Source organism: Asterias rubens, chromosome 8 (assembly GCF_902459465.1).
Source record: "Asterias rubens chromosome 8, eAstRub1.3, whole genome shotgun sequence".
Taxonomy (NCBI): Eukaryota; Metazoa; Echinodermata; class Asteroidea; order Forcipulatida; family Asteriidae; genus Asterias; species Asterias rubens.
The window spans coordinates 16,775,984-16,799,666 of record NC_047069.1 but is presented as its reverse complement, the minus strand read 5'-3'; the positions used below and the strand labels follow the sequence as shown (position 1 = coordinate 16,799,666).

General features: G+C 39.0%; 1 protein-coding gene across 1 annotated transcript; it reads left to right on the top strand.

Annotated features, from left to right (window-relative positions):
• Positions 1 to 10,932: 10,932 nt before the first annotated feature.
• Positions 10,933 to 23,084, top strand: LOC117293636. Its single transcript, XM_033776018.1, has 7 exons — positions 10,933 to 11,765; positions 15,888 to 16,056; positions 17,377 to 17,536; positions 18,281 to 18,446; positions 19,552 to 19,628; positions 20,026 to 20,085; positions 20,413 to 23,084. Exons 1-7 carry the CDS (start codon positions 11,708 to 11,710, stop codon positions 21,292 to 21,294), a joined length of 1,572 nt encoding a protein of 523 aa, XP_033631909.1. The 5' UTR covers positions 10,933 to 11,707; the 3' UTR covers positions 21,295 to 23,084.
• Positions 23,085 to 23,683: the final 599 nt, after the last annotated feature.

The window sequence follows — 23,683 nt, the reverse complement described above, 5'->3', positions numbered from 1 at the left end:
AGAAAGTGTCCAATGGCTTTAAGCGACTAAACGCTGGGGAAAAGTTTTTTAGATTTTGGGTAGCCACTGCTAGCTGAAGCCGAATTTGGATTTTGCCCAAGTTTGTGCTGGAACTTGTCATTATCAAAATTAGCCGCTGTTTGGGCACGCCCCTTCGACAGTGCCGTAACCACCAACAAGTTGTTTTGAAGGGTTAGTCCTGAACCAAAAATGAATGGTGCACACATACATGGTTCCAAACAACAAAAGCCCCCCCATCCCCCACCCCCCCCCCCCCCCCCCCCCCCCCACACACCCGCCAAATTTGTTTTTAAAATAAGCAACATTTTGTCTCCAGCCCTAAATGTTCACAGCCTTGCCTTTCGATGGTTCCCTGAACAGCCACCAACAATGACAAAATACTATTCAGGATATGATCACGTGTAGCTTGCCGGGTCTGAGACTGAGTAAAATCGTTTCCTAAGTTTCTTGTAAAAGATACCACAAAGAAGCAACATTAATGAACTAAACAAAACAAAAGACCAAAAACGAAAGACCAGAAACAAAACAAAACATTTCTTAAAATGATGGTATAGATTTTCATAAAATATTTCTTAAAAGCAATTCGCCTATACTCGAAGCCTTCGGAGACTGATTTAAACTTTACCTTTATTCGAGACGAAAACTACCGTTATTGATTAAGAATCAAACCCAATAACCATGAAACTGAATCATTCTTCCCAAAGCAAATTACAGCATTCATATGTAAAAACACAAAAAACACCTTCTTGCAGAAAGGTTAATCCATTTTCCATTTTATGTTCCGACACGACAGAATGCTCCAAAAACCAAATTAATTTTACAGTAAAAAAATTATTCAACACATATTTGATTTCATATCCCGAATGGGTCCGAGTTACCAATCAATTTTACGTTAAATCTTTGTTTTTTCACTGATGGGGGAGAAAGGACCAATATTTCACGTTTAAAGCTTTTGTCACTGATAGAAAGAAGTTCCCCTTGTAATGGGTTTGGTCCCTTTGTTCGTCTACTGCGCTGGCTTTTTAATGTTGAAGAAAATGGGGAAGTTATGACTTGCAGGAAAATGATGTAAACAGGTTTTTATTTGGATAATTCAATAACGATGAAAGCTTTTGAGCATGAATGGGAAAGAAGGTTTTACTGCGGCATTTTAAAGGCACTGGACATTATCGGTAAATACTCGAAATAGTTGTAAAAACGTACTTGGTAACGAACAATGGAAAGCTGTCAATCGTATAAAACATTGTAAGAAACGGCTCCCTCTGAAGTGACGTAGTTTTTGAGGAAGATATAATTTCTCACTCAATATGTTATAAGACTTCATGCCTGAAGCCGATTTTAGGCATCTAAAGCACAGAAATTTGTGCAACAAGGGTGTTTTTCCTTCACTGTTCTCTTCCAACTTCGACGACCATGCAATGGAGTCCAAATTTTCACAGGTTTGTAATTTTATGCATTATGTTGATGGGGGTAATACGCCAAGTGAGAATACAGGTCTTTGACATCTTTTACCAAAGGTTTCCAGCCGTCGATTTCACCAAACTCTTAATTTAAAACTAAGGACGAGTTAAGGTTCCGTAACCATGACGTATAGAACGCATTGAACCCAAAATCTAAGTTAGGACGTTATACTCGTCCTAACTCGAGATATAAAATAAACTGTGAAATCAGCTGCAGTTCCTTTAAGACATTTAAAAGACGAGTTTTGAATAAACCTTTTCATAAAAACGGTTCGCTATGAAAATTGATACACAATTTCTTCTTCTTCTTCTTCTTCTTCTTATTATTATTTATTCGGCCATTTCATCAAAAACAACAACAATACATGTACATGTAATGCAAATACGATTATAGTAAAAGGAAAACAAAATTAAAAAATATGTTGAACAGAACTACATAAAGCCATACATGCTAAATAATTTAAAAATTATATGAATGAATGAAATATAATTGTAATTCTATGAATAATAATGAAGTACAAGTCGAAGAGGGATTGCATTCCTTCCTACGTGATGGCATGCGGATCACACAATACATTCAAAGGTTGTATTGTTATTCAAATAAGTCCATGGGGCGATGCCCGTATATAGAGGCCCGGACACAAGTCGTGAGCCATCTTTTCTGAGGTCATATAGTTTTTTGACCAAACAGTATTGGGAGGGTTCAAAACCCAGCAGCGGGTGGGACCCTCTTCGACTTGTACTTCATTATTATTCATAGAATTACAATTATATTTCATTCATTCATATAATTTTTAAATTCTATTTCATAACATTCGTACAAGTCTTCAGAGGGATTGCATGTTCAAAGTAGATAAATAATCTGTGATGGTCAACAAAAATGAAAAACCAGGTCAACAAACCGTATGAGGAACTCTTATTTATTATATTTAACATAAATAACAAAGTATTACATACAGGTACTAGAACTAAGCACTACTTTACCGAAGGATACTTCCTCGGTTGGCTTATTATAAAACTTAGCAAATGTACTTGCATTTGACCAGTCGGCTGTTTTCAAAATTTCTTGGAGCTTTACCCCATGCGCAAAAGCTGCCGATGTAGCTGCACTGCGAAAACTATGAGCAGTGTAAACAGAGGGATCTATTCCCGCTGCACATAAAACGGCTTTCATCCATATCGAGCCAACGTTCCAGTGGTTACTTTTTTATGTGGCTTTTTGGTTGATATAAACAGTTTAGTTTCCTCACTAACTGTTCTAAGCGACTCAGTACGATCCCAGTAATCGTTCAATGTGCGGAGAACGCATAACTTTGGGTTCTCATCAAATTTTGGTATAACTATTTTGTTATGCCCCAATCCTCTTTTTGGGCAGTTCGTTTTCAATAAATCCAAAACGGAAATAACACAGGAATTAACTGATATATTCAAGTGACTAGTATCTATACTAGCCAGCGTTTGGGTTCTTTGAGCTGATACAAGAGCTATTAGAGTTAAAAGTTTCTGACTTAAAACTAATAAAGAAAGTTCATTGTTAACTGGCAATGATTTTAAATAATCTAAAACAATTGAAACTTTCCATGTTTTTGAGTATCTCGGTTTCGGGGGTGTTGTATTAAATACTCCCCTCATTAAACGTACTATTAGAGGGTGTTGTCCCGCTACATGTCCCTCAATTCTAGGTAGGGCTGAAGACAGAGCTGATCTGTAAGTGTTTAAAGTGGAATATGATTTTCCGTTTGAATGAGCCTTGGCTAAGAAATTTACTAAGTCTGCTACAGTGGGAGATAATGGATTAACTTGTTGTCCACTACACCAACTAGTCCAGCTTTTCCAAGCTGATTCATATTGTAGCTTTGCACTTGACCGCCATGAGTTTGCGATGAGGTTGGAAGCTTCTGCCGAAATGCCTGTCGTTTTCCAACATTCCCTGAGATGACCCAAGCGACCAGGTGCAGGTTTGGAACCGGCAGTAGTGGTTGATGCATCAGACAAAACTCTGGTAGTTTGATTGGGTTTGCAATTACCATCTGCAGCAACTGTGGAAACCACGGTTGGGCCTTCCATAGAGGGGCGATGAGAAGGCAAACAGGAGTTTGCTCTCGTGATATTTTGTCCAAAATTCTACAGACCAAACAGAAAGGTGGAAAAATGTAAGGTGTTATACCAAACCACTGCATTGAGAAAGCGTCAATGGCCCATGCGTTAGAGTCTGATTTCCATGACACATAGCAATCTATCTTATTACTAATATAAGATGCAAACAAATCAACATCTGGGTATATTTGTGTTTTGTTGACAACATCCCAGAATATACGTGAGTTGAGACTCAATTCTTTATTCAATTTCTTACGAGAAAGATGATCTGCAGTGGTATTATGTACTCCCGCGATATGGGTTGCGGATAGAATAATATTTCTTTCGATACACCAAAGGAACATTTTTGATGCGAGGTCATTTAAGGGACCAACAGTTCCCCCCATTCTCGAAATATAAGACACAGCTGTGCTATTGTCTGATTTGATCAGAACATGAACATTATTGAGAGTTTCACAGAGAGTTAGCAATGCATTTTGAGCTGCCAATAACTCCAACATATTTATATGCAACTGTTGTTGTGTTTGGACCACTTACCCTGTGTGTAAGAGTTGTCCGTTTCGGAGACTGCACCCCAGCCGGTATTACTGGCATATGTACAGATAACAATAGTAATGGGTGGTTTTTTAATTGACGATTTTACATCATCGCATGGAATATCCAACCACCATGTTGTCTCTTCTCTTATAGTTTGGTTTACTGCAATATTTGCATCATAATTGCCATACTAATTTTTTAGGGTATTCGATTTGGCAGATTCGAGTTTTCTAAAATGCAATTTTCCTCTTGGAAAAGCATCAAATGTGGCAATAATCATGCCTATGAATTTTGCGAGATTCCGTAAAGTCAAGACTTTCTTTTCCAGAATTTGTGTTCCCTCCGATTTTAACTTGTGTATTTTCGACTTTGGAACATTGATCGTCATTGTTTTGGAATCGATCTCAACGCCCAGGTAAGTTGAATGGGTCTGCGGTTTCAAGCAGGATTTTCCCTTGCTTATCTGGAATCCCAAATATTCCAATAACTGTACCACAAAGGTTGTTTGTTCATTGCTTTCATTCTCCGATGAAGCCATGATCAGAATATCGTCAATAAAAATTACCAACCGAATTCCTTTACTTCTTGCTGTTGCAATGACTGGTTTCATCACCTTTGTAAAAAATTCGAGGGGCTGAGCTCAGCCCGAAAGGTAAACAGGTGAATCTATAGAACTGATTCTCCCATGAAAAGCACAAATAAGATTGATCAATCTCACACATTGGGATTGCGAAGTACGCATCTTTCAGGTCAATGGAAGTAAGGAAGTCATTGGATTGAATAATTTCCTTAACTAGTTTTATATTTTCCATTTTAAAATGTTCATATCTGACAAAAGTATTCAAATCTTTCAGATTTATAACCGGTCTCAGTCCACCAGATTTTTTATGGAATGAGGAAAATGTTCGATACGAACCGACAGTTAGACCTTTTAGTGGGCTGAATTGCACCCTTTTGAAGGAGTTCTTTTATCTCCTGATTTACAGTCTGGATTTCCTCATTAGAAAACATTATTCTTTTTGGTTTGACTGATTGTACAGGGCGTGCAATGAAATCAATTTTGCAGCCTGATATGGTGTTTAGAATCCACCTGTCGGAGGTAATCTGAGACCAACTTTAACTGCCCGGCACATGCCGAAATTGCAGTGGAGTCATGTTTTACATACCAGTTTTTTGTTTCAGTAAATTGCCCACTTGTAGCTGTTGCTGTAGGTTTATGGTGGGAAAACTTCCCACTATCATTTCTCCCGCCTCGGCGGTTGCCACTTGGGTACAACATGTAGTAGGATTGCGTATACCGCGGTTGAGTTCTGTTTCCAGAGGTACGCCCTGTCGTGAAACCCTGGCGAAATCCACGGGTTCTTTGGGAGTAAGGCTCAAACCGACGGTTTTGAGTACTTCTGTTATTTTCTGAATAAGTCAGCTTTCTACCGGCTTTAAAAGCCTCGGCAACCTGTTTCATTGATGAATTTAGATCTTGTCCGAATAGTTTATCAGACACAGGTGTGCTCCTTGAGCACAAGCCCTTATACATAGGGTTAAGGCAGGGTTTCAAATCATCCCGTCGCTTCATACTTAATTCATATGATGCATTTCCCGATAGTGTAATGCCATCAAGGGCATACTGTTTGATTTTGTCGGTGTCTGCTACGGTACCCGCCTTGGCAGTGTCCCGTAGTTCATTTAGAATATGGAAGTATGGAATCATACCTTTGACCACATGTTTCTGAATTTGCTGAGTGCCCACGTCTTTGGAGCGGGCCGATGCAGGAATAGTGCCCCACAAGTCTGCGTCCACTCTGGGGGCAGATACAGCCGGCGCATTAGCCGGTGTCGCATATTTTTCTGCGATCTTTGTATATATCTCCTTTTTGATCGATAGTGTTACCGCTTTGGTTGCTCTATCGGCCAAATTTGAGAAAATTTCTGCGCCTTTGGCTTCAGAAGTCTCATAAATGTCTTCGCAAGACAATAAATCAAAATCTTCCTCCTGTTTGGAAGGAGAACTGGCTGCCACGTTACTGGTCAGCTCGAAAATTTGGTTTGGGTCATAACAGTTACCCTGTTGTTTTTTTTTTTTTTTTTTTTTTTTTCCAACGAAATCATCATGAAACATATTGTCGACTGGGATTGCAGACGACTGTTGCTTTTTTACCATGTTCGTCAGCATGTTTTGCATGCTGCCAATGGAGAGGGAAAGCTTATGTATTCCCGTTGAGTTTGCCTGAAGCTTCGCTTCTAAGCTTACATTTGGTGTAATATCTTCATCACCAGCGGCTTGGCCGCATTGAAACTCAGACTCAATGTCTGACGGGAGCTCTAAATCAATTGAATTTTCCATTTCGATGTCCGCAGTGCTGTTACACACGAAGAAAAGATGGCTCACGACTTGTGTCCGGGCCTTTGTATACGGGCATCGCCCCATGGACTTATTTGAATAACAATACAACCTTTGAATGTATTGTGTGATCCGCATGCCATCACGTAGGAAGGAATGCAATCCCTCTTCGACTTGTACTTCATTATTATTCATAGAATTACAATTATATTTCATTCATTCATATAATTTTTAAATTATTTAGCATGTATGGCTTTATGTAGTTCTGTTCAACATATTTTTTAATTTTGTTTTCCTTTTACTATAATCGTATTTGCATTACATGTACATGTATTGTTGTTGTTTTTGATGAAATGGCCGAATAAATAATAATAATAAGAAGAAGAAGAAGAAGAAATTGTGTATCAATTTTCATAGCGAACCGTTTTTATGAAAAGGTTTATTCAAAACTCGTCTTTTAAATGTCTTTAAGGAACTGCAGCTGATTTCACAGTTTATGTCAATCCAAGGGGAGCTGTAATGGAATGTACCTTTAAAATTGAGCTAACTCGTGACTACAGGAATGTTTCAATGGGCAAAATAATACACTCAACAAGCAATTTTGCCCCAAACCTGGGCCCAATTTCATAGAGTTGCTTAAGCAGGGAACATTGCTTAGCAATTTCTCGCTTAGCAGAAATGAGCAGGGTACCAGTTATATGCGACTTCGCATTTTAGTTGGTAACCTTATTCTTGTAAGCACAATTATTTTGTGCTTAGCTGCTTTGTATGCTTCAAAAGCAGCTCTCGGAAATTGTGCCCTCTCGGAAATCATGTCTCCGTTACTAACAAATCAATTTGTAGAAATTGACTGTAAATTTGCTGACCACTATAGTCTCTGTTGTCTGCCTCACCTTTTGTGGTCAGATCCCCATCGGGCGTTTTGTAATTTCCATCACGCCACTTCACTTACACTTCAAACTCACAATGCTTGATAATATCTTTTGCTTTCCACTTCAATTATTGAGAAACTGCATTATTCAACTGCATTATTCAATGGTAGAATTGTTGAGCACATGTTCAATTCAATTCAGCTCAATGCATGTCGATTCATTGTCGATTGCTCTAGTTTTGTAATGGAAGTGCCCGGCACAAGGCGCAAAATGCCACTAAAAGTCTGGGCTCCACACAAGTAATAGAACATGAAAGTGTGGAGAATTAAGTTAGAAGAATTCTATTTACATTACGCTTGAACTGGAACATACATTAGGAGAATAGGATGCAGGGAAGTTAAGTCCGAAATTAAGCGGTGTGTGGGACGAAACTTGATGCAAAGCATTTCAAATTGCATTTGGAAACCTTGACCGTGAAGAGCGGCAAGGTGAAAGACCGTTGGAGCACTTCTCGTTAGAGAAGAGGTGGGACGAACAATTACCGGATGTCACTTATAAGAACGTATCCGAAATGGTGTAAACGGCTACGGCTACTGCTAAGGGTGGTCCCAGAAGAATCAATGCTTGAGGACGCGGAAATCTAGCTGTAGCCCTTGTCGTAGCCTGAACATCTGACGTCACACTTCGAGGCTCGTGAATAACGCCAGAGACCGGCCTCAAAAAATTGCAAAACCGGCGTGTAGTTTGACCTCTGACCTCGGTCATTTCACATACGCTGTCAACTTATATTGCAGAGACTATTTGGGCTTAATGTCACTGCACTTTTATCAAAACGATGATTGTATCCAATGGAATCACTGGATATGACAGCGGGGACCTGTCTTTATCCACCCTAGCCCTCTGCGTTAGAAACCACTTTTTCTCATGCACGTTTTCAATGCCATGCCACCAATGATTTGGAGACTACAGTGGAATCCGTCCTCCTACGGGGTGTGAATCCCTTGACTATACACTGATGATGCGTGCTGGACATGCACATAATTTGTGTGGGCAACAATATATCCCTAAACTCTTCTTTGCCGTGCTTGCCCTTCTGCTTCGCTCGTCCCCAGCGCCTATAACCAACGGCGCTGGGATGGGCAAACGTACCATGCACGCTCATTGGTTTAAAAATGCGCAGTCCCATCATGCATCACACTTAAACTGCGCCATATTTCTATGATCTGTATACATGACGTACTTCCTGAATAAGAATCTGTGCAGGCTGAGGGGTCCTGGATACTGGGCGCTCACCGTTCTTGCCCTTTGCCCACCTCTGACCTATCCAATCTGAGAAACGTTCTGCGTGAGACGGTTTTTTTTCTTTAGATTGGTATTCCACTTTACGGATTATTTGTCCTGCGTAGACATAACTGCTACAGATAGTCGACAATACATACGAAAATATGGCTTCTCCTGTTGAAACTTAGTTTATATGTTTTTGTTGTTGATATTAAGGTATTAAAACAAATCAAAACCTAAGGTACGGAGTGGCTCAACACGAACAATTTGTTTATATCAAATTATTAACTCATGATCCTTTTCCTGTCAGCGCTAACACGACTGACTTTGTGCTGCCTCGAATGCTGGTCAATATTTTACTCCAAGCTCAAATCAACCTTGATATAGAAATGCATTGATACTCTGGTATGCGACTGTGAATATATTGGACTATACTGTGGAAAAACCCTATACATGTGTTGAATAGCGCCCCCTCGTGTTGAACAGCAGCATATACAACGCTAATGAAGGAATCATAGTGTATTGTATCCCACATGAAAAAGGGTAGCAAGGAAAATAAACCACTGTGCAGGCTGAGGGGTCCTGGATACTGGCCGCTCACCGTTCTTGTCCTTTGCCCACCTCTGACCTAGAAATGCATTGTTGAGATACTCTGGTACTTAAATACGCCATCTATAGATGAAAATGTTGTTCCCGTCTATTGGGTGTGGTTGAAGATGTTGTCATTTCTACCTCCATGTTCTGATAATGACCATACTCGTCTAGTATCACCACATTTTTGAAAGCTTGTTTCTTTACTGCTTACCTACGCTATACGCATGCACGATGCTGGAGGCGAATCTAGAAACTTAAAATCATCAAAGTCTATGGATCGCACCGATGGAAAAAGACTACGACTGTGAAAATATTGGACTATACTGTGGAAAAACCCTATACATGTGTTGAATAGCGCCCCCTCGTGTTGAACAGCAGCATATAAAATGCTAATGAAGGAATCATAGTGTATTGTATCCCACATGAAAAAAGGGTAGCAAGGAAAACAAACCACCGACGTCTCAAGAAGGAGTGAAACATGCATTGCAGTAATGTATTAGCAACCAAGTTCAACAAATTCCAAACACTGCAAAAGATCGGCCATAGAAAGCACTTAATTATTTGTTCGAGATGTTCAAAATACACACACAAAATACACCAACAAAGAAAGGGGCCATCCTCGTAAAATATCTAAGACCAAAAACCAGGGCCCCATTCCATAGAGCTGCTAAAGAATTTTTGCCTTGATAAAAACAGGATACAAACCCACTTTCCAAGTGATTTTCGGGATATAAGGAAACAAAAGCTGAATACCAGTAACAAAGCAAAGTGTAACAAATGGAAATCGGGTTGGTAAACCTGTTTTTATCTAGGCAGAAATGTCATGCTAATCAAATTTTTGTGCGAAATAGGACCCAGGTTAGATGTCACTTCTCCTTTCACACCGATAACCTTCCACGTGAAATGGAGTTTCTCAAACGTTGTTGCAAACAAACACAGAGCATGATCTTTCAAAACGACCCCCATTCATGCATTTCAAATCTTGAACAGGAGTTTTTATGAAGACCTGATACTGCTAGTTGGCGATAATATTCCAATAAGACAGGTTTATGTAAACACCATGTGATATCTCTTTTTGAGTATTGTCTGGTTCTGAGAAGAACCGATGGTACCGACTCAACTTTTCGAATGCTTTGATCTTCTCATAGAGCAAGGATCTTCTTCACAAGAAATTGGTGATAGAGAAGATGAACAATTGCCTGTAAGAACGTTGTTTTATTTATTAATTGACACACAAGTTTGAGTTTTTACGAATTCTAATGAATAAATTCTTAGTGTTACAAACTCTACTTATAGTGTAAAATGAAATCTGTTTCACCCTTTCTTCACAGGAATTGGGTTACTTTGAAATTAAAATTCAGTTAAATACTTATGTAAATGAAATTTTGTTTCGCAACAGTTATGTAAAATGTTAGTTTTAATTTATTTGAGAGTTCAAATGATTGTGCCCCTGACAAAAGTTGCCAGACTTCTAGAACACCACAAAGAACAAACATGAATGTCAAATTGAAGATATCTCTGGAATCCAAAATTGAAAGTTGTTTAGTGGACATTTTTGGCGAGTTGTACCTGGCATAGCTATCACAGCCGCCATTATACCAACACAAACACAATAGGTCCATATTGAGATACACTCAATATTGAAAACAGAAATACTCATCATTATACACAACAGCTCAACATAATTTTCCGATTATTCATCCATAATAAGCCATCCAGAAATAACTCCACTTCCACATTCACATCTCACCCTCCCCTCATGTTGATTCACCCAACAGGTATTCCGTACCGCTCCAATGACCAAGTAGAGAACCCAATGCATTGTTTGCCTTTCGCAATAACAACACATGACGTCACATAAACCCTATTCACAGACTCCAACCGTTGCATTGTAATTCTATAGGCAGTGTAAACCAATATCACTCTGTGCACCAACGGTTTCTTTTTGTCCCGTATACAATTGCTTGAAATCTCCTTGAGGGTTGACTGGACGAGTCAGGTGGTTCACACGCTCAAATAACGACCCGTACTTTGTAGCAGAACCGACGACCTGAAGAGTTCACACAAATATTTTGCGATACTTCAACTCAACCGCCATCATCATCATCAGCATACCGACGAGTGAGTGATGTACTCACAGCGTGGGGAGAATACACAGTTCGTACAGTCGTTTCGTGTCGTGCAACTGAACGTGCATTCCATGTCATCATCATCACCCAGCACTTTGCCAACAAATTAACCCTTGGAATATAGAAAGAGGAGTGATTGACTGCACCAAATTAACCCATTATTTTTTCCAAGATCCAGTTCAGCATCCTCTGGGATTGAGTATGGTTGAATTGAAAAATGTCAGTCATCTGTATCAACAGTAGAACTCCTCCCTCTTAAACTACATTGCGTTTTGTTGTGCACACATCTTCTATAAACGGAATTTATCATTTCGCAGATGCAGTGAAACAGTTAGTTTTTCTCCTGTTTAGTTTTCTGTTTTTCAAAACTACTTCGTCATGTCGATTGCTGGAAGTCTCGCTGGTGAATCTGTCTATTATGAGGAACCATATTCTGGTAGGTGTTATATCGGTTAACATTAATGTCAGAAAATATTCTTTATTATTTCAAATGTGGTCATACACTACAGTCATCAATGGTTTATGCGCCGGCAGAACAGTCATCTCCCCGCCATCTTTGTTGATTTTAGGGGTAAAAACCTTCATGGTTGATTGCAGATTATTGTTAAGCATGTCAAACAATTATTTGAAATGTGGGTAAATTATATGACCATTGTTGGTCATTTTCATGATTGACATTATTATTATTTTTAGATTTTGTTTTTCAATTACATAGATTAGTAGGGAGGCCTACATAATACATTGTACATGTGCGTTTATGTATGTTCATGGAGGAATAATGGTATGTTACACTGTGTTTTGCTGTTTTGTATACTACATCCTGGTACGTCATGCTGTCATGTTACCTTCATGTTTAACGGTTGTACATGGATGAAAAGTTTCTCTGAATTTATTCAATGAAATTGTCAGGTTCATTTAGAATCAAATCTCTCTACGCTATCAATGGCCATCACGGGTACCCAACAGCCAGTCAGTGATTATAGAACTGCATGGTGCCTGCCGTCCTGCTGGGTACCAGTCGACTGTCATTCGTGGTTTTTTTTTCACGACCATGACCTTTTTCATGACGTCGTAGTGAAATTGTGTGACTCTCCCATGGCGATTAGAGTAAACTTAACCTTGGGAAAAACATCCTAGTAGAAATTTTCCTGAACAGCTCAGTTTTGTTTTATGTTCTGTGTTATTTTTTGGGTGAACCCAAACGGTGATTCATGTTGACGTCACTTTGTTTGGTTGCATCAATTATTTTCAATGTGAAAAATGATTTGATGACATATTTTTCCCTTTAAAAATAAGATTTTTAATGAACAGTGAATTAGGCTAACATGCCTTGACTTTCGTTCTTGAGGGACACTGATAATGGTCACTTCTATACGAGAAAATTTTAAATTTTGTTTTGGAACTTTGCAAATGACACAAGCAAGCGCACAGGGCACCACGGCAATTGATGTGATGGGTGCTGCGTGTTATTTTGAGGCGTGATAAAAAAAAGTACTATGAACAACAAAACACAAATTGAGCTTTTTTTGTCTGCACACTATCCACCGTCTGTTACATGTAGATTTTTGTAAAAGTTACAATTTGGTATTTCCTTCCTGCATTGTTCAAGCAAGAGTGCAAACTGCACATCAATCACAAAATTGTACGAATCCTGCCAACAACACACAGTATAAAATGTTACATTTTTAAGGCAGGTCTAACCCTGAGTCCAAACAAGTTTAACAGTTACACATGTACATGTACAATTCTTGGCTGTCATCACAATGTTGATCCCAACATAAGTAGTGTTGTGTTTTCCTGAGAGTGGTTCGCGACATGAACACCACGTGCCAGTGTTTTTATTGCGCCATTGTACCTTCAGGGACTTCCAATCAGTGCGTGTTGGAATTCGACAGTCCGTATGTTCGTAAATTTCTACTACTGTACGTGACAGAAAACATTCACTAATCATTCGAAATAGTGAGACATTTGAAAGTAACAAGAAATACCAAAGAGATGACTTGAGTGGGGTAAAATTCCTTGTATGGCTGCGGTATGACTTTCAGTGGAATTTGACAGTTTGCGTGGTAATTAATTTGCTACTACAACGGCAGAAAATATTCACTAATCTTTAAAAATAGCTGAACATCTAAAGCAACGAAAAAAAGACTATGATTCGAGTATGGTCGAAGTAAATTCTAAGACTGCACAGTACCATAATAAAGGAGACACTGTGCCAAGACGGGGACAAAAAAGACCATGACCTCTTCAGGTCACGACATGACCTTCGTCAGGTCATGACCTTGACAAAATTGCCGCGGAGGGAAAGATTTCGTCCTGCAAGTTTGCATAGCAAGACATTTAGACTGAACTTAGTGTGTGCACATTAAATGCGAATGAGTGACAAACCCTGTTTTGTTTTTTAAGTAGCAATTGAAACATTTTACAGCATGTTGCTCTGCCATACTAGTACATGTACAAGGGAAACCGTTCACTGTATATAGGGCTACATCGTGTCAAAAAGTGTCTTCACATTGAACTACATCTTCCAGGCGCAGGCATGTCGGTGTGCCAATTGGGGTTTGCAGTGACAAACCAGCAGGATTACATTTGGCCCGCCATTTCATGACTCCTCAAGCATTTTCACTAAAGTCAATACTTTATTCAGTGGCAATTCAGGAATGAGTTTAAACAAAGAACTAGCTCGTCTGTACTACACTCAGAGTGACTGGTCCTCTTGTGTTTTCACTGGCACTTGGCTACTAGCGGACAAGGGAGAAAACTGTCTATCATTGTCATTCATCTATCCAACGATTGTTCCCCAAATCGTCCATAATTCGTGGCATTTATTCAGCAGTTCACACGATACCCGATTTTCAGAAGTTTTTCGAAAACCAAATCATCAACAAACAGGAAGGCTGTGTTCGATTCTGAGTTTTGTTTTTAATAATCCACAGCCAAACCTCTTTCAAAGGGTCACGATGTCACCCTGCAATAATGGCATCCCTATGGGAGCCGCAATTTGATTTACTGTGCGGTTAAAATGTTGTAGGAATTGAACAGCTGGCGTGTCAAACCCCGCTGGTAGCAATACTCAGTCTTTTTGACACAATAGTATGTCAGATAATTTCGGTTAAAAATATACACACTTCGTTACAAAAATTGTAAACAAATCATTTGATATTGACAAACTTGTTGACAAAGGGGTTTGATTGTGGAGCGAAAACTTTATATGTGTAATAAACATTTGGTAATAATTGTCAAAGACCAGTATTCTAACTTGGTGCATCCCAACCCAACAAATGCGTAAAATAACAAACCTGTGCAAATTTTGACTCAATTGATCATCGAAGTAAGTTGCAAGAAAATAATAAGATATTTGTGTGCTTTGATGCATGCATGTTATAAAAAGGCTTGAGGCCTGCGAGTGAGATCTAATTCACCGCTTTCTCAAAAAAACACGCTACTTCAGAGGGAGCCGTTTCTCTCAATGTGTTATACTATCAACAGCTCTCCATTGCTCGTTACCAAGTAAGTTTTTATGCTAACAATTATTTGAGTAGTTACCAACAGTGTCCAGTGCCTATAAATGGGAGGACACTGGGCAAGTATAGTGTACGCCTGTAAAACGAGTTCCACTGACATGAATGCTTGGTACATGGATGATATTACACCCTTCCAGGATGTATAAATGTCTTTCCGGGCTGCTGGAACATTCTTAATGTTCCCCTGTGGAACCAAGGGGGAATCACCCTTGACTTGGTAGAAATGCAGTTGACACATGTTTACAATTTCCCATAAGTCTGGCTCACTGCGTTGGTGTGTTTGTGTATAAATAAATGGGTTTTTTTTATGAGCAGACAATAAGAGACGCTTGTTTACATTTTGACTCCCAAGATGGCAAACTGGAGAATGTGCATGTAGATCATTCATATTGTGAAAATATGCAAATAGGTCTAAAGCCTTTATTATAGTAAAATAAAATGAGCCCTGCATCTGGGTTTTTACATAGTGGTAATTTGTGTCTGGTTTCCTGTACAAACGTTGGTAATATTAACCTCCACTTTCATCTCTTATGAGGGACCAGACTGTAGGATCAGACTGTGGGACCAGACAGATTTAATGTTTCCATGTGTGTATTGTGACTTTGTTAACTTTACTAGGTCGATAATCAGCTCTGTCACGGTGGTGGACTGTTAATTGTCTTCGGTTAGATGCTCCAAAAACTAGAATGCCCAATGTAATAGATTGTTTATCTTCGAACAAATTTTGACAGAGGATGTTGGTTACAAATGCTAAAGTGTGTGTACATGTACATTTAACAATCACAATGAAAGCTTTGGGCCTATATCTTTCTATTCTCGAATGTATAAAAACAGCTGTTGTTGTTTACAATTTTACTCTATAATGTTTTGGTCAAATCGGCCAAAACAACTGACCAACCTGACGGCGTGATGTTATACATTTTGCAGCCCAGTTCGTTTTCATGATCCCCTTTTTGTAGGTCTATTCCTCGAGACGTAATTGAGTTTTAACTCCTTGATCACCCTGCATTCATAGAAATTATTTTTATTTTCAGTTCCCGGTCCTTGTCGGACGTGTTGCATCCGATGCCCGTGCCCGAGCCTCTTATCAGTGTTTGCTTTCCTTGGAGGAGCAGTTCTATTCTGCATCGCAGCCGTAATCGCTGGGCAACACACATCGGAACTCTTTCAACCGACGCCGATTGCTAGTTCAATGAATGATTGGTAAGATTTTACTTAGACGAAAAACCTTTAAATTAGGAAACAATTGTCAAACAGGTCTGTGCCTTAGAGAGACAAACATAGAACTGGCGCACCGTCAGAGTTTATGAAGCAACAAGAAGATAGTGGACTAAAGGGGCATCCCATATTTTTCCTTTGAAAACATAAAGGTATTGACAAGAAATGACAGCCATTTAAAAACATTTTTTTAATGTTTACATTTGTTTTTTTAAATTCAAATTTGCGATAGCCATATACTATAGCACATATGGAGTGTCAATAGGAGACTTTCCAACGCTAGGTGGCAGCAGACATACCGGGTAAATTTCCATTGTTTACGTAGTTCTGAAAATGCGCATAATTCTGAGAACAATGGATTTACCCGGTAAGTCTGCTGCCCTCTATCGTCCCAGAAAGTCTCCCATTGCTCGGATAATCAAAGGCACAATATTATTCTTGCAAAGCTATTTCCCCTGTCCAATCTATTACACGTTTTATGGTTATAGGGCAAAACTATTCGTATGTGCAGTTAAGTTTTCCTCACTATAAAATGTGTTGTACAATAAGGGTTAAGGATGGATCTCTTGACTATAACACTCCAAATGGCAACAGTAATACAAGAGTTACAAGAGTCAGCTTCTTGGAGAATTCACAAGTGAACATTTTAAACCCTAAATAGTTTTTTGAATAACTTCACAACATTAAAATCTTCCCTCCTTGTCTTCCGTCCATTTGATTGTCTTGTACAGTGCTTAAGGTTTTCTTTCATGAGTGCTCATGGCTTCACAAACAGAATAAATGAAATGAAACTTTGTTGCGCTACTATTAAACTCACTAAATTTGTTTATTAAGTCTTTTGGAAAGACTCCCAAAATTCGAATCTCCGGCACTTTCAACATTGATATTTACTGCTTAACTGTGTTCCAAGTCTATAAGTATTATTATTTTTTTTGGTTACCCATACACCGATGTGTGTTAGCACTGCATACACGTAGTCGGTACTTTCCCGAGTCCTGTGAAAAAAATATCATAGGCATGTTACTCGGGTGGGATTCGAACCCACGACCCTTGCAATTCTAGAGGCAGTTCGAATCCTTTGTTTTGGCAGTGGGTACCGCAACGATATAAGATATGTTAAATTTGCATCGGGGATAAAGACTATTATTTATATTTCCCCCATACACCTATGTGTGTTAGCACTGTATACTCAGTACTTTCTCGAGTCCTGTGATTCGAACCCACGACCCTTGCAATTCTGGAGCACCGAGATTACCCGGTAGTCTATAAGTGTTTTATTTTGTGGTACTTGTTTCTTTTCTACAGGATTGGATTTATTAGAACAGCCTGCTACGTAGAATGTCCAATCATGGCTCTGATTGCCATAGCATTATTTGGGATATCGTGCCTCGGTACTGGAGCTGTGAGGAAAGAGTTCATGTCAAGATTCACCACAAGGGCCAAAGGAAGATGCCAAACTGGGCTGGTAAGACTCTTCATTTTGAATTGTGTTTGAACCCAAACGTTCGGCTGAGCTGATGGGATTGTGCCTTGGACGAAACAGGCATGTGGAACACAACCATAATGTTATGCGGAATATATTTTGCAATCAAATCTATATTTTTGATTGTAAATCTGAAGTGTTTCTGTAAAACCTACAAAATTGCTCTATCAATTTAACTGATATAGTCCATGTTGCACGTTGTAAACCCTTATTAGGTGCTAACTAATTGGGTCTCAAAATTCATCACTGCAATAACCTATCTTTCTGAAAGTGTGTATATACTCAGCGCTTTGAGTAGTAGTACCTTGTTTGGTAGATACGTGCACGCTATATAAGACGTCAAAATTATTATGTTACATAACAACAAGAGCTATAGTAAAACCAAAGAGAGTATTTTCAAAAAGTTATTTTAAAATTTCACTCATAAGGGATCTTGGACAGTTCAAACATTGTTGTCATTTCACACGAAGTACTATTTGGAACATTTTACAACCGTGCTCAAATAAAGCAACGGGTTCCTGCTAAATTGCTCTTTGGTGAAAAGGGTTTCAACTGAAAATCAGGCAAGATTGATGGGTTTAAATTAGCACAATGTTATCTTCTTCACCAATACAATCATAAGTACAGTAACATCACAACTTCGAGGACTAACTTTTGTTCTCTCTGGAAAAGGATAAATTTATTTAAAGCAGCTAAGTTAGTGTTTTTTATATTTTTTATTTGCAGTTCATGATCATCGTGTATGTACTGTTCCTCATATGGCTAGCAGTGAGTTTCGTTTCGCTGGTACCCGTCATGTTCTTCTATATCCAGAGACGTGGTGTCTGCGAAGCACGGCTCTACCCACCAGTCGTTGACCAAGATCCGCTATGTATTGAGCTCAAACAATGGGGTAAGCAAAACGCCAAGTACTTGTATAAAACTAAAGCTTTCTTAATGGCTCTTGAAACAACGTGGTATGCAAAACGCCACCATCAGATTTATTCGGGTTAAAGAGTTGGGTACCGTTTGCACGACACAAAACACAATGTCCACAGATTTACATTAAACTTACACCATCCGCATCCGTTTGAAGATAATGATGGTAAAAAAATCCATTAAAATATGACTTGCTGAGTTGCTGTATTTTTTTTGTAAAACAGTGCCTCGAAAATCATTTATAAGCATATGAAACCATGGAGATGGAACGTATTTACCGGCGAGTACTGAAATATACATGTAGCTCTGTGATTTTCCCATTTTGTTTTTTAGTTTTCCCGTTTTTTGTTATTTTTGTAAAACAATGCCATGAACATTATTTAAGAATATGAAACCACGGAGATAGAACGTATTTACCTGTAAGTACTGAAACATCGCTCTGTGATTTGTCCGTTTTTTAATGTCAAAAGCTTGACGACTAATAACCTGAAACTTCGACAGGTGGTTATATTCACAGTGAGTTGAGATTCATGTATTGGCCAAAAAGTTGATCTACAAAAGGTTTCAAAACCATTTAGGTATAGCTTTGGCCCTGACCATTGGTGATGTTGGTTATGGTAACGAGGTTGAAGCAGAAGTTTGATGAATGGAACTGAACTCTTTTTATATAGCATGTATGACGTCACTTGTCCGGAAATTGGACATCATCATCATCATCATCATCATCATCATCATCAGTTAGCATCATGTATTTCTGCACTGGCTGCCTAACTGGTGAGAAGCTTCCAAATAGACCGGTCTTGAGCTGCCACTTCTGCCTCCTCCACAGACCACCCAGTGCCCCAGTCTGGAGAGGTCCCTCTGGATTACATTTTTTTCCATGTTGACCTAGGTTGACCTCGTCTGCGTTTTCCATGGATTGGATAACGGATACACTGAAAGTACAAGTTGTCATCTGGAACAGACGAGCTACCAACAAAATGATTTCAGCCGATTTCGTATAATAAGGAAACAGAACACTCGACTTCATTAACACCTCAATATGATCTAATTTGAATATCTCTTATTGGTGTTTTTAGCTCTGGTTGATGGAACTTTAGAGACAGACTTTAGCGACAAAATCTGCGGTACGGAACTCGACAAGTGGTGTACAAGTGTAAGTAGAACAATAAATTCGTTTGAAAGTTGAGAATTATCATTGTCAGTTAGCTCAGTTTGGTTTATTTATATACGTACCAGAGATTGTGAAAGATTTTGTTGTTTTTGTTGTGATTTGCACTTCCTTAGACTACACCTGGTCAAGATGTATTTATTGTCTGAATATTTAATGAAGAAAGTTGTGTAACAGTATTAAGTAAAACAATAAAGTTCGTTTGATCATAATATTGGCAATTATTTGGGTTTATTTAATATAGACCAGAGGCTCGTGGAAGATATATCTTTTTGGGGGATTTTTTGTGTGATGGACTTCCTTGGACTACTCCTGGTGAAGATGTATTGTGTGAAGTTTTAAAGTGAAAAATAACTAAATAATGTTGTTATTTCTTTTTCAGCCTGTTCTCTTATGGTATTCACTGGCATTCTTTGCAGCGGTTCTCGTCACATTATCAATGGTAAGAAGTCAATAAATACAATCAATTCGATATGGTTGAATATTGTAAAGAAAACTCTACCAATTTGAATGAATAAAGTTCATGTTACATAACAACACCAGGTCTAAGGACACCAAAGATAACTACATATATGAAAACGTCCTTCCAATATTGACGGTCCAAGTATTGTTGTCCTTTCACATGAAGATTTATTTGTAAAATTTTACAACGATATGCTAAAATATAGCAAGGGAACCCTACTAATTGCTCTTATGTGAAAAGGGCTTAAAACTGAAAGTTCAGGCAGAATTGGTTTTAATGAGCTAATTATTATCTTTTTCACTACAGTTGCATTTCCTGATAAACTACGCCGCCAACTTTGCCAAACTCCGGGATCGTTTTAAGGATGGGTACGTCAACAGGAAGTCTGGTGCCTACCTCGTCCGGACGGGATCGGTACGGGCAAGTGGTCGTCACTCCATGCGCGCACGAAGCTCATTGAGGGGTAGCCGAAACAATGTCCTCCGAGGGTCACAAGGATCTTTGAAGTCAGTCAGTGTTCGCGGTGGTAACAACCACGTCGGTGCTAACAGCACAGCGTCCACCCTTCGGATGACGGCCTACAACAACGAGGCGCTGAGCGGTGACGAGATATACGCCATGAACAATTTGAACCTGAACTACGACAGGGAGCCGGTTGGCGCTCTGCAGACCCACTACGCTGAGCGACCGCTGCACCCGCCCCCAGACGTTATGGTACCGCCAAGCATGGGAAGCCGGCACGGTACGGATGAACCTGCGATGAGTGTCGCTGGAACAGACATTGGACCCCCACCAAGTTACGGGGCTGGACACCCGAACGGCTGGGCACCAAGTTATTCAAGTAGCATCAGTGGTGGACAGGCAAATGGTAACTACCCAGTGAACAGTAGGCCTATGAACTATGGAGGCGAGGACCATTATCCTGGTAACTCAAAGCCAAGTAACAGTTTATACTACGACCGAGATGCTGGCGATGGCAGTGGAAGCGTACACGGAAGTAACCAACAAGGTAGTGGTGAAAACAGCGACGGGGTGTTCGGTGGCGGACGCTGGGGTAAAAACTACTCTGGAGGATACGAGAGGAATGGTCGGCCGCTTACCAGTTTCAGTGAGCCGGAACCAGCGCCGTCTATGACCTCAGCTGGTTCCCACCCTGCACCAAGAGGCTATAGCGAGCACTTCATATAAACGGTGCAATTCTAAAACCAAGAAACTGTTGACAACTGGACTGTCAATCAAATCCACTCCCTTGAATAGTTTGTAGACTTCAGTAAAGAAGACACTTACACTGACCACCGTCATCAAAATTCACACGAAGTAAATTTCTTAGAGCCGATTGAGTCCTTTTTTTTTAAGTTGTCAGACGAGGCAACTTATAGCAGGCAACTTTGAGGCAACTTTGAGGCAACCAACTGCAGTGCATGCTGCAGGACTTATTCGGTAGCACATGAGAACTCGTTCAAGCAATGTCTTACAATTTCCAAGAAAATTATAAGAACATTCGCATGTGAATGGCTTCTCTTCTTTGAGATTGCCTGGAACTGTTTGCCTGTACTTTGCCTCGTGTGAGATGACCCCAAGTCCAAACAACTTCAGGATTCCTACACCAACATACCAATCCTGCAAACATTTCAGCATTCAGCAAGCATTATAAATGCATTCTAAATTCATTTTGGAACCAACGGTTTACGGTTTAAATTCGTTTTTGTTTGGCACACTCGTTTTGGTGCTGTGGCCAATATTTTAGGCACTTATAAATAACTTCACAACTGTATGCCTAGTACTAGTATTCAGATGAGCGTACCTAGTTACATGCTCATTGTTTGTTGTTAATTTTACATGGATAAAGCCCATGGTGAATGCTTGAAGTGACTTAAGTCTGGCGTGTTTGACACCGGTGTGCCTCACAGGAGGGTGGTTGTTGTACAAACTGCATCTGTGATCAAGATGACTTCATATTGACCGCAGAGTCGCCTTTTTAAACATAACAGAGAGGTGAATTGTAATTGTGAATTGGAAATAACTGTTCCTTTTCTATAGTGGTTTTAACAGCATTTGGTCACCGGCTGTAAATTTCGTTGATGGATTTTTTTATTGTGTCGAAATCACGATTGATTTACTTTTCTCTGAGGACGATCCCACATAAAGAATTCCATATCTTGAGAAAATTCATGTTCATGTATTCCATTATTTGATGTTCCTATAAGACTGAGGTTGTGTACATAAAGATGTCCATGATTTTGAGGACGCAAGATTTGTATATTTGTGTATGTGATAACTAATGAAGGGAATTTTTTGTATTGATTGGAGTATTTTTTAAGTATTAAAAGTCAGCTTTTGCATTAGTCATAACTTACTGTTCATGTTTTAAGACAACAAACAAATGCTTTTTTAAAATACTGAAAAAATAGTAGAAGCAATAAATGCACTTAAATTGTTGAAGATTTGTAAATATTTGACCAAGATAGAAAAACTTGTAGATATTTCGTTGAGTCTTGGAGTATTAAACAGATGACAATAATCAACATACTAAACCAGTGGTGCTTATATCAAATAACTTCCTGACAGGATGTGTCGATAACAAAACGCGATTGAAATGCATTTTCAGTTTTGATTGACTTTGTTTCCAAATGCGATGTTTGTTTTACTGAATACCCGTTTGGCAGGGATGTTTGATTTCTCGGGATTTGTGGATAATATCCTTCAAAATGTTCTCGAAAGAAGTGAAACAGTCACCACTAGAGAGTAAGAACTTTTCCACATTGTGTCAAGACCAGAGTATTTCTGTTGATGTAAGAGTTTATGAATACCTCGAATCCCGAGAGGTTGGTTCTTAATGTAGAACAAGGATGGATCCATGCAAGGCATTTTAACCCTATCACTGACTAACGTTTCATGTGGTTTTTGCTTACGTATGTCGTGTACATGTTCATTTACAATTTTAAAATAAAACACTGAAGATTTTTTTTAACACCTTATGACATTGTGTGTTTTTCTTTATTGTTGATAACAATAATACGACTACGGTAATCAACTATAGTAAAAGAAAAACAATGGTTAAATTGAATGTGTGTCTCTGAACCAGAATGCACGTTGTTATGGTCATATTTTACAGGTTCAATTTTGTGCATATTGTTGGGACACGCGAGGGCAAAATAAACAATGCCCTGACACTTCCAAAATGTTTTTCTTTCTTTATTCTCCAGACAAAACAAAAACAACAAAAGGAAACGCTTTCTGTTTACCCAAGTTCCTTTCTATTAAATTCATACTGGTCCTTTTGTCTTGTGTTTTCAACGTAAACATTCCAGTATGCCAGTATTTTCAACAAGACTTAGTATAAGTACATTGTACACGTTTCACTTTTTTTTTCTTCTCGAAAACAGCAAGCGGGATCATTGATTGTGTCACTAAAAAAGAAAACATTAACCCTTTTTTCGCCCCTTCTAAATCCAATTAGGAAATGTTTTCAAATAATCTAAAACAATAAAAAGAGTCGGAACTTTTTGTTCTATATTTCGCCCCGAGTAATGAGGTACAGTTGTTTGCCCATCAAATTCCGAAAACAAAATAAAGT